This window comes from Bidens hawaiensis, unplaced genomic scaffold (genome assembly GCF_021521415.1).
Source record: "Bidens hawaiensis isolate Kalapana, Puna unplaced genomic scaffold, B.hawaiensis_p1.1 tig00049615_1, whole genome shotgun sequence".
Lineage (NCBI taxonomy): Eukaryota > Viridiplantae > Streptophyta > Magnoliopsida > Asterales > Asteraceae > Bidens > Bidens hawaiensis.
This window is the reverse complement of record NW_027498868.1, coordinates 4,739-17,176: the sequence shown is the minus strand read 5'-3', so window position 1 is coordinate 17,176 and position 12,438 is coordinate 4,739. Positions and strand designations below refer to the sequence as shown.

The 12,438-nt window shown below is 37.9% G+C and overlaps 1 protein-coding gene and 1 pseudogene across 1 annotated transcript; both read right to left on the bottom strand.

The window, feature by feature from the left end:
* Window positions 1-9,516: 9,516 nt before the first annotated feature.
* On the bottom strand, window positions 9,517-10,611 carry LOC143598072 (uncharacterized). The gene is made up of 2 exons (XM_077076389.1): window positions 10,248-10,611; window positions 9,517-10,149 (listed from the first exon to the last, which is right to left on the bottom strand). The coding sequence occupies exons 1-2, from the start codon at window positions 10,605-10,607 to the stop codon at window positions 9,631-9,633; spliced, it is 879 nt and encodes a 292-aa protein (XP_076932504.1). The 5' UTR covers window positions 10,608-10,611; the 3' UTR covers window positions 9,517-9,630.
* Window positions 10,612-10,769: 158 nt separating this feature from the next.
* Window positions 10,770-11,865, bottom strand: LOC143598071 (uncharacterized; annotated as a pseudogene).
* Between the last annotated feature and the right edge of the window lie 573 nt (window positions 11,866-12,438).

The window sequence follows — 12,438 nt, the reverse complement described above, 5'->3', positions numbered from 1 at the left end:
TTCGTGTTCAGGCGAATGCCATTCGGGTTATGTAACGCCCCCACCACCTTTCAGAGGTGCATGATGAGTATCTTTTCAGATATGGTGGGGGAGTCTTTGGAAATTTTCATGGATGATTTTTCGATTTTCGGCACATCTTTCGAGTCATGTTTAAACCAACTCGAAAGAGTTTTGAAAAGATGTGTCGAAACGAACTTGGTTCTTAGTTGGGAAAAGAGCCATTTTATGGTCCAAGAGGGAATTGTTTTGGTCCATGTTGTTTCGAGTCGTGGGATCGAGGTGGATCGGGCTAAGTCCAAGTCATTTCTACTCTACGTCATCCCACCAATGTCAAAGGCATTAGATCGTTTCTGGGGTATGCCGGGTTTTATAGACGATTTATTAAGGGTTTTAGTGACATTACCAAACCCTTATGTAATTTATTACTTAAGGATGCCCCGTTTGACTTTAATGATGAATGTGCTAAGGCTTTTGACATTTTGAAATTGAAATTAGTTGAAGCCCCGATTTTGCAATCACCCGATTGGAGTTTACCTTTTGACATAATGTGTGATGCAATTGATTATGCAGTCGTGGCTGTTTTGGGTAAGCGGGTTGACAAGAAACCCGTTGCTATATACTATGCAAGTAAAACCCTCTCGGATGCTCAATTAAATTATACCACAACCGAGAAGGAGTTACTAGCAGTAGTATATGCTCTAGATAAATTCCGGTCTTATATTTGGGGTAGTAAATTTATTATATATTCTGACCATTCTGCTGTCAGGTACCTCATGGACAAAAAGGATGCAAAACCGAGGCTTATCAGATGGGTTTTGTTGTTGCAGGAATTTAATCTAGAGATTCGAGACAAGAAAGGGAGTGAAAATCTTGTTGCAGATCACTTGTCCCGAATTATGGTGGAAAATGGGAACACAGATGGGCACATTAACGAGTCCTTCCCGGATGAGCATATCCTGGAAGTTTCACAAAATCCTTAGTTTGCTCATATTGTTAGTTTTAAAGTTGCAGGTGATTTACCAGAGCATTGGCCAAGGAGAAAGAAGAAACAGTTGATGTCCCAAGCTAAACAACATATCTGGGACGATTCGGATTTGTTTAAAATTGGCGCAGATCAGATGATCAGACGATGCATTCCCGAGCAGGATGTCAGAGTGGTGTTGGAACACGCACATTCGTCTGCTTGTAGGGGTCATTTTAGTGGCCAGAAAACTGCTCGAAAAGTTTTAACGAGTGCTTTTTTCTGGCCGTCCTTGTTTAAGGATGCTCACGAGTTTGCGACACACTATTTGAAGTGTCAACAACTCGGGAGTATTTCAAAGAGGGACGAGATGCCCTTGAACCCAATCCTTGTTGTTGATATTTTTGATGTTTGGGGGATCGATTTTATGGGCCCGTTTCCTAATTCGCATGGTAATCTGTATATCCTAGTGGCTGTTGATTATGTGTCTAAATGGGTCGAGGCAATAGCCACTAGGACAAATGATCATAAAGTCATTTGCAATTTCGTTCAATGTAATATTTTCTCGAGATTTGGAGTCCCCCGAACTATCATAAGTGATGGGGGATCTCATTTTAAGAATTTTAAATTCGGGAAATTGCTTAAACGATACGGTGTTGGTCACATAATAGCAACTCCTTACCATCCACAAACAAGTGGACAAGTGGAGGTTTCTAATAGGCAAATTAAACAAATTTTGCAGAAAACCGTTCGGGCGGACCGAAAAGATTGGTCAACTAAGTTGACTGATGCTCTATGGGCCTACTGAACTGCTTATAAAACGCCAATTGGAACCACTCCTTATAGACTTGTGTATGGAAAGGATTGCCATTTACCAGTTGAAATTGCACAAAGATCGTTTTGGGCTACTAAACAGGTTAATATGGATTATGATGATGCAGGTAAAGCGAGGAAATTGGCTTTGTGCGAGATCGAGGCATACGATTGCGCGTCCGCTTACAAGGAAAAAATGAAGAGAGTTCATGATGCTAATATCCGGTTGAAGAATTTTGAAGTTGGTCAACGAGTGTGGTTGTACAACACGAGAATGAAACTCTTCCCGGGCAAGCTAAGAAGTAAGTGGACGGGACCGTACTCGATTGTAAGAATCGAGAATCATGGTCAGTACGAGATTGAAGATTTTGATGATCATTTGAGACAAGTGGTAAATGGCTATAGACTGAAGCCATATTTGGAGATGAAGGGCATACTCGAGTTGGATGAGGAATCGGTGAATTTTATTGTAACTTCACCAGTTTATAAAGATAACTGAGTTCGAAGCATTGTCGAGCTGTAGACATTAAATTCAGCGCTTACGGGAGGCAACCCGGGGTTGGTAAGTGTCTCTCCAGTTTGTTTTTATTTTATTGAGTCTTGTACTTAGTGTCGTCTCGAGTTTTGTGCAGTAAACGCCAAGTGTGGGGAAGTTCGTTGAAGATTCAGAAAATAGAGAAGCTCGGTAAGCATTGTTTATGCACACGTATTCCAGATATGTAACAGTATTTTGAGTTTTGCACGTGTCTAGGGGTGATGCCGGGATGCCAAAAGCTGCATTTTACTAAAAAAATTATTTTCTATAGCACGTCCCATCGCGTATCGCGATGTGCTTGTTATTACCCCCATCGCGTATCGCGATGGAGGTTGGCATCTGCTGGCTAATGACGCCATCGCGATACGGGATGACGTCACACCCTACCCCATCGCGTATCGCTATGTGGTGAAACCCTAATTAAAATATGTTTTGGGCGGTGTATCGCTATGGGCACCATTTGACCCATCGCAATACGCGATGGGTCGGGTTTTGACCCGATTCATTTCTTTAAAATCGTCTTCTTCTTCTTTCTTTCTTTCTTTCTTTCTTTCTTTCTTCTCTTCTTCTTCTCTGTCTTCCCGTCTTCTCCTACTCTCCTACGAATTCCGGCCAACCTTCATCTGCCACCACCGTCTACCTACCACCGCCGAACCCAATTCCACCCACCACCACCAAACCCCAACCACCACCGCTACACCCCCAAACCTCCCTACCATTTCGGACCACCCTCACCACTGCCGCACCACCACACACTGTCACAAACACATTGCCGTCTATCCACCACCACACGCCGCTCACTGTTATTATTATTCCTCAGTTAACCGACGACAAGGTATGTTGATTTAATATTCTTATTTGATTTCGGTATCCTTATGGTTGTCGGGTTATTAGTGGGTTCATTCGTGTTGGATATTCGGGATGCTAGATTAGTTAGGTTTGTCGGGTATGTCGGTACATTAGTTGGGGTTATTAATAGTTGCTTCGGATTTATGATTTACGGGTTGGTTATTCGGTTGACTAATCGGGATTGTTCAATGTGACGAGTCGGGTTTTGATGTTCACAGTTAAAAATCATTATTTTATTATGAAACTAATGATAGTGTTTGTTCGATATTAAACGAAGTATGTGAACGTATTTTTAAAATATTTTATTAATATTTCAAAACCCAACTCCACATATTGTTGTTTGCTTTGCACGTTTTTCGAGACTGTTGGTCAGTTTGTGTCAAGTCTGTTAGTTTGTCTTTTGGTTTGTTTGGTTGTGTTTTGTTAATCGAGTATCAGGGATACCGTTAGAGTTTGAATTGTTAATTGATTATCCGCCCGTACTCAATCTCCATTCGGGCGGGTTAATCTGGTTTTTAGAAATACACACAGGGTGTCCCCGAATTTTTCGTCTTTATTTATTTTTATTTTTATTATTTTGTTAATATTATAATATTATTTAATTATGTGGGAAAGCCGCGACCGAAATGCTATACGGTTGTCACCACATTGACCGTTAACATATCTAACTTACTTGTTTGATTTTACAGATATGTCTGGAGCATCAGCGTCTTCGAGGCGCAAGAGACAGAGGAGTGGACCCCACAGCATACGGTACGATGGTAATGAGGTGCCGATTATCGAGGGCGTTGAGCGAGAAGATATCGTGGGCAATGGACACAGCACGCCTCATCAGGTGCTTATATTTTCTTGTCTGTCCGAGGAGTACACCAGGTACACGCGGATGAGAGGTATGCATCTTTTGCGTATGAGGACGTTTGATTGGGATTTTTTGGGTACTCTGGGGGCAGATACCACACTCCAGGGATTGATGTCGGCTCGGTGGCGGGGCAGTACTCGAGTGTGACTCGATTTCATTTGTCGAGCTCACACGCGAGTTTTACTCGACATTCTCATACACCGCATCCGATTTCGACAAGCCACATGCCGTGTCGTTCTCACTCGGACGACATGTGTATGAGATGCCGGTCCCTGATTTCGCTGTGGCGACAAGCTTCTAAACGCGGGAGGATGTTCAGGCTCCCGCGTTTTTACAGAGCTTTCGCGGTTATACGACACATCAGCAGCAGGGTCGACCGTTTTCGCTCACTGAGCCTGATCTGGCTCAGTTTTGGAGCAGATAGCGGACGGGGCTCATTCGAGTTCTATGGTGGCATCTGCTATCAAGAACCCCGTCCACCGATATTTACACCGCATCGTTGCTTACACTATCGCTGGCCGTCATTCGGGCCGCGGTAAGTGCAGCAACTTCGATTTGTTGTGCCTCCTTTCCATGATTAGCAGCAGGGAGGCCAACATCGCGATGCCACTCCTTACATCGTTCGCAAGAGTACAGAGTATACATGGTGCATAGGCCCAATTAGCATTGGGACCGTATATTACCTGGATTGCAGAGATATTGGGTGTATTTGATAGATATCAGGTAGGTTACTTCACTCTGGGCCCGGTTACACAGCCGTTTCCGCTGGCAGATACTCAGAGGATCGAGATATGTACTTATGACGATCCACCGTCCTCCCGGTGGTTGATTTTATTTGTATATTTTGTTGTAACCGAACTTTGTTCATATATCTACTGGTTGGGCTTATATGTTCATATATCTTTTGATTGCTACTGTGTTTGATTTTATTTGTATATTTTGTTGTAACCGAACTTTGTGGGTGTTGTTCACTATAAACCCTCACGAGACCCCACTCGTCCTCCCGGGCTACCAGGGTGTTTACAGGGCTTGTTGCATATGCTAAATGCAATCGTGATATTTACGAAAGTGAGTTAGGTCTTTTAACGTTTTAACTTGTGTAACAAAATTTATTATGAAACGACTTAATTTGGCTCGGTAATTATTTTAATAAAATTAACAGAAAATCATTTTCTTGACTCTTAAAAGACCTATGTCTTACATTTGTGAGAAGTTTGCTTCTACACGTCTCGAGAATTTGCAGGTTCGATTGTCAGTTTGGTAATTGGATGAAACGAGAATATACGAGTGTCATGAGAGTTCACGAGCCGACTGGTCCTTCTCCAGTCACGTTGATATCAGGTGATTTCATTTTCATAATTTATTTTGTTTTTATTAATTTAAACGTTAAAAGTGTAATTGTATAATTATTAGTAGAACCGCCACATTTGAGCCCCGAATTTTAAAATTGCTTATTAGTCAAAAAGTCAATTTCAACCCCGTCCCTCAAATGTTTATTAATCATTATATCTATTTTAACATTAAGGACAATGTAAACCTCAAGTGTGGGGATGGGGGAAATTTGAAAAATTTTAGCCCGATAGTACCTCGAAGAGTGTTCAGAAACCAAAGTTGTTAACTGTTAATTATTGCCATTAATGCCAAGTCATAGGTTTCTGGTCATGTTTGGTTTTTCAGCGTCTCATTAGTCTTGCTCACAAATGTTTTTATTACGAGAAGTTGAAAATGAGGTCGTTTAGGCGGGGATAACAAGTCATGGGGACAGGTACACAAGTTTATATCGTCAACCCTATTCCTCCGGTACGTGTGTGATTTGACCCAAATATATATAATACACATATAATATATAGTACACACATGTCATTTGAGTGCTTTCACTAATGTTCATGTATTACGGGATCGTAGTTGGCAAAATGCAAAAGTGATAGAGGCAATTAGGTTAAGCCTCGTCTGGATGAGCGAGAGTGTGGGTACTGGGGGGTTGGGCCTCATATATTATACATATGAGCGTGGGTAATGTGAGGGGCGGGGGGTTGGGTCCCTTAGAAAACATTTCTTGGACTTATTTTTCGTTTGTTTAACCCCGACATTATGTTACGAAACGATCCGGCTTACTAGGTTTATTTGTAACTGTAAATGTATTTGTTTTTGTATTTGTTCCTTTGTTAAGCATCACGTTATTATTCTTAAAAAATTGAGAAAAAGACAAAAAGATGTATGTTTATATTTAGTTATGTATTCTGTGGTTCGTTGAAGTTCGTTTATATCAAAAAAAAAATTGTGAAATCAGGATGTTGATAGTTTGTTTATTTAGATGTATATAATCAGTCAGTTAGTTGTACATTAGTTTCGTTTATTTAGATGTTTTGTAATAAGCCGGGTCGGATCGTTTGAGCTACTTAAATATTTCCCTTCCATACCCTTACACCTGGCCCGTTACAACCCTTTTAATGATCTCTTGATTTGCATTGGTGCCAAAGTAGCTTGATGGATTATTATGTACTTATGAGTGATATTGAGAGCTGAGTGATACTGGCACATCTTTTGCTAGTCCATATATTAAACCGAGAGGAGAGACGTTATATTACTAGTGGTATGAGAATGTGTGCCTTAGCCGGAAACAAAGTACACCTGTCTGGGCGGCTCTGTTGTTTTTATTATAGCATTTAACCGTATTTGTGAGATATCAATCTAAAAACAGTGTCAGTCTGGGAAACTGGGTAAGACCTTAAACCTTACTAGTATTAATGGCGATAATCTACATACCTATGATGGAGGTCGATGTTTGCTTTAGAGTTTTGCTTAAGGGCAAGCAAAGGATAAGTGTGGGGATGTGATGGTCGGTTAATTTGTATATGTTTTAGTTCGTTTATTGTTTGGTTTTAAACTGTTTATTCTAGAACTATCGATACTTCATACGTGTATTATTGGATTTCAGGTCAAAGGCGTTAAAGTACTCAATATGGACCTGTTGTAGCACGGAATGAAGACCCGGGATGTCCAGCACGCGAAACGAGAAGTTAAATGATTTTAGTTGGCGAGGAGACCCATCGAGATACGCGATGGGCTCGCTTGAAGACCCATAGCGTATTGCTATGGGGTGTTAGTTATGATTTGACATTCGGGTCCATCGCGATACGCGATGGACCATTGAAGACCCCATCGCGTATCGCGATGGGAGGTGCAGACGGGATTTTTGGTTTATATCTTATTTTTCATCTTAGAAAACCCTAACTCGGTTTTTACGAACAAAATGCGATTTCCAGCAGTCCTATAGGCGATTTCCACTATCCTATCTCGTGTCAAGATCCTACATATGATTTCTATCATCCATATTGAAGATTCAATGATGTCTAAGCTCGGCTAATCTCTTAGAATCGCACCCGGGATGTATGCTTTGTAACCATTTACAGTTTTTCTCATGTGATTAAGAATACTTATGTTTTGTTATTGATGATTGATATATGATTATTGATATTTAGTATTTCTGTGTGTTCGGTCGGTTTAGGTTTACGGTGGTCTGAACGATCTGTTACCAGTTGCTAGATAATTAGTCATATAACTGTTTGGTTAGATTGAATACGATAAAACATACAATTACCCTTAACTGAGTCACACTGTCAAGGACTGTTTGATAACCAGTGCCGTGTATAAAGTAATTGTTGACGTCTAAGGTTTTGTCTGGTTGATCAGTTTTCAGTTAATCGTTGATAATCAATCTGTTAGGTTGCATGAGATACTGTTTGGTTGCTTACTTGAATTCCCTGGTGTGGTTTGCTTTGTTAACTGCTTAATACTTATTTGCTTGCTCGTTGCTTAGTTCTCTTAATTCAAATTATTGCTTGTGTGATCAGCATTAAAAACCAGTACTTCATAATATTAAATCTGTTACATGAATTGCATTGACCACATACTCCTTGTGATACGATACCCTACTTGCTCTAACTATTTAGAATAATTAGGTTTTTGATTGACTCAAACGACGGTCGTCATACATATTATAAGAAACCTTGCTCATGTGTTATAGATAACAAATGTTCAAAAACCTTTTCAAATAATTTCTAGAACGAAACTTCTACAGACATAAATGGCTTTCCATTATATAGAAGACGTAACAATGGGAATTTTTTTCAAAAGTAGGATGTTATACATGATAAACAAAGCACAAAAATGTTGAATGGTGTAATTAAGGTTCATCTATCAAATACATTTTTAAGTACATAAACAAAGCACCTGATCGTGCTACTATGTATTTTGCTAATTATGGGGATGGTCAAAATGAAGACGAAGAAAACATTAATAAGATTAAACAGTTCTAGGACTATCGATATCTATCAGCATGTGAGGCTTTATGGCATATTTTTGCATATGATGTCCATTATAGGGTACCCGCGGCAATAAGACTACCTTTCCATCTACCAGGTAAACATCAGGATGTTTATGGTTCTGAAGACGATATTGAATATTTGATAGAAAAACTAATAATGTTGCATCTTCAATATTCTAATTATGGATGGAATGTAACAAAAACAATGAAGAAGCACGCTAGCTAACATATTCAGAATTCCCTACAAAATTCGTCTGACATCTAAGTCCACGTGGTTGGCAACTAAGAAAATCAAGTTTTTGTATCGACAGAACACATGCAGTTTCTCCTGCTCTTGGAAAAGTGTATTTCTTAAGAGTTCTTATACATAGAGTTATAAGTCCAAGAAGTTTTCAAGAAATTCCTACTGTTATTGGGCAGACATAATATACTTTTAGAGACGCATATTATGCACTTGGTTTGCTTGATGATGACAATGAATATATCGAAGGAATTGAATAGGCAAGTGTTGCTGATTCAAGTGAGTACCTACGATCAATGTTTGCTACAATGTTGACTCTTGATAGTCTCTCAAGACCCGAACATGTATTGAAGCTTCTCTCGGAATACATAATCTATAAACAACGTAAACTTTTAAAATCTACAGGTATTTCTTTCATTAGTATTATTGTTAAGTATAAACATTTAATAAACTATAAAAGACTATAATTGCTTAAATATTTTACTGATTTAAACCTTACTGTAGATCAAATAAAGAATCTTACTTTGATTGAAATCTAGAAAATTCTACAAAAAACAATAAGGGTATGTTTGGTATGAGGTAATGGAATGGATGTGGGAATGGAATGAATGAATGAAGGAATGGAATGGACATAAGAATGAAATGGTTCGTTATCATTCCATTGTTATGTTTGATTATCTTATGAAAATGAAATGGATTATTATGTTGTGTTGTTTGGTATGGGAGAAACAACGAAGGATTGAAATGCCTTTCATTAGAAATGACAAAAGTACCCTTGTTTCAAAATAAAGAAATTTACAATTTTTCATAACATTAACCAACTAATATTTATAATTAATTAATATTGTGAAAATTAAAATACTTTTAACTAATAAAATTTTAAAATCATACAAAAGTTCTCAAAGTAAATTAAACATAAAATCATCCACCAAATTTTTCCAACCATAAAAAAAAGTCATCGAGAATTTGTCAACAAAAGAAATTAAAAATATTCCAAAAGCCATAGGATATCACTTCAATCAGTATCTTCAAGCATGTCCTTTACCTATTCAAGTTTGCGTTCTTTGTCAACCTTAAAAAAGATTACCATCAACTCCTCATTTTGTGTAAGCCTACATACAGCCTTGTTACACTCACGAGTAGTCAACCCCACGACTTTATTCATCTCTGCCCAAAGTTTGTTACGCAGAACCTCTCTATTGCTCTCTGTCCCAAACACTCTATTAAATGTATCTGTAGCTCCCCTAATCACCGAACCAATAATCTCCGCTGACTCTTTCAAGCTGCTCATTAGAGGATCCCAACTGTTTGCCCTTTTTCGCTTTCGTTGTGCACTTGATTCTTCTTTGGAAGCAGCATATGAAGGGTGGTTTAATGGTTGATCAACATAGATGTCATCCAATCCATCTACAGTAGCATGTTGTTGTTCTCTGTTTATGTCGGATAAAATATCCGCAGCTGTTTGAGCATCTCTACCATTTGCTCGATCCTTTCCAAATACAACACATAAATCCCAGTAATGAGGAAACTTCTCGCCTTTCCATTTTGCTGCACTTTTGTGCACCTAACAAGGCACATCATTATGAAAGAGTTAACAAAATATAAAAATAATAAATTGAAAAGCAAATACTATATAAAACAACTATTATATTCAAACATTACCTTTATATAAGCTTGCCTAACAGGCTGTGGAGCATCAAGCATGTCGTTAGTGTAATCCCAACCAAAACCACTCGTATTGTTCCATGCTAGCATATCGTGCACGGTTGACCAATCGCTCTTCATTGTTTTTATACAGGACTCTATGTGTGGCTTTGCTTTTATGGCAGCTTCAGGTAGTAAAATTGCAAGTTGTTGCTCCACCGCATTGTAAAAGCCAGGTTTAAATCCATTAACTGACTTGTAATTAGAGCCCACATTGAGTACATCAAGCATGGCTGCAACAAGCTTCTCATCTTTTTTTTCATTCCATTTTCCTTTATTTTTTCCTGGACCCCTTTCAGAATATGGTTGTAATTCCATTTCTTCACACAAAAAAGCAATGTTGTATAACTAATAAAAACATTAAACATATGAATATCGTGTAAATAAACAGCAAATAAAAATATTCAAATTTATTCTTAAAGCAAATCCATATAACAAACATTACCATAATAGCATAAAAGAACATAAAAATCTAAATAATCAGTTATGTCTAGATGTCCATGCTTCAAACATGGATATTGGCAAATTTTGTCTAAAGTTTGCCCATTCATTCGAGGTGCCAATTGTTGTAATATGTTCCACGTGTGAGCCAAGGTCTTCGTCATCCGCGTCATTATTTGTGTCAATAATTTTTCATCTTCGAGAGGATCATATGCCATTTCTCTTCGAATAAAACTATGCACAAGTACAACATGCAAGTATACTCTTCAAGCGTTTCTGGTTTCGTCCATTTAGCCATGTATTTAGATGGTATCTTTGACCTCGGAATGGTGCAAGGAATCCCTCTCCGTTGGTGTACCCAGAATCAACAAGATAGTAGTTACTGTTAGGGACTTGCAATCCATTCTCTCGAATCATAGCACTTCGAAGTATTCTAGCATCAACAACAGATCCTTCCCGGCACGGTAATACATAAATGAAATGCATGTCAAGGGTGCAAGCAGCAAGTACATTGGTTGATATATCACCTTTTCGATTACAATATCTCGGTTTGTCTTCCTCTGGTACTCGTACACTTATATGTGTCCCATCTATTGCTCCTAAACATCCCTTGAACCATTTCCATCTTTCATCTGTTTAAGTGTCTAGTATTGGCTCCGGCTTCTTAAAAAATTTATTTTCTAATCGTATAATAGCATTTAACACATTGTTGAAATGTTTACTAATCGTCTCTCCTGATCGGTGAAACTGAAACTTCGCCACTCGATTCTTCACATGGTGGGCCAAAATGTATAGGAAAATTGCAACTTGTTCGTCTACTTGGAGATACTTAGATGCCTTTAGCATTCCATCCCTCTCCAACATATTACAAAGTGTCATGAAAGTTTCTCTATTCATTCTTAGTTGATGGAAATATGTGCTATCACTTTCATACACTAATCTACGCATATACTATATTCTCTCAGGGTAGAACATCTTGTAGCGAGTTCTAGTTGGACACATATTCAAACGTATACTAATAACTGTTTGAACAGCTCATATACCAACTAACCATGTTTAGTATATGAAGCCACAACTCACATAGTGCAGCTAGTTTCTTTTTTGTTTTTTGTCTATTCAGTTTAAGCCTAGACATTAGTGCAATAGTAACAAAAATTAATTTTAGTATTACAAGTGTCCAAATTCCAACAGCAAACAAAAGCATGCTGATTATTTGTGTTTCTGGTGATTGAAACAAAAATAATACAAGTTCCAACAACAAACAATAGCATAAATTATAGGCCTATAACCAATCTTCACAATACATTTTTTAATTATGCAGATTTTTGACTTTTATTTTTCTAGATTTAACTTTTAAATTGTAGTCGAACCAAACGAGATATTGTTCATCTGCTATACAATATATTGCCACTATATATCTATATATACATATTAAATTCATAAACATGTAACTAAATCCAACAACAAAAACAAAGAATATGTTCAATAAAATAAGCATTTTATCATATAACAACTTGAAAAAATAGGAAAATAAAACATGTTGAGCTGCTAAAAAAACATACAGATTCTTGGACGCTTGAATTTGAAGCAATTTTCAATCAATTTGAACTAATAGCAAACTTAAACATGCTAATTTAAATCAACAGGGAGTAGCAAAATTGATAACAAATTCATAAAAATATACTAATTGAATTATATCACACAGAAA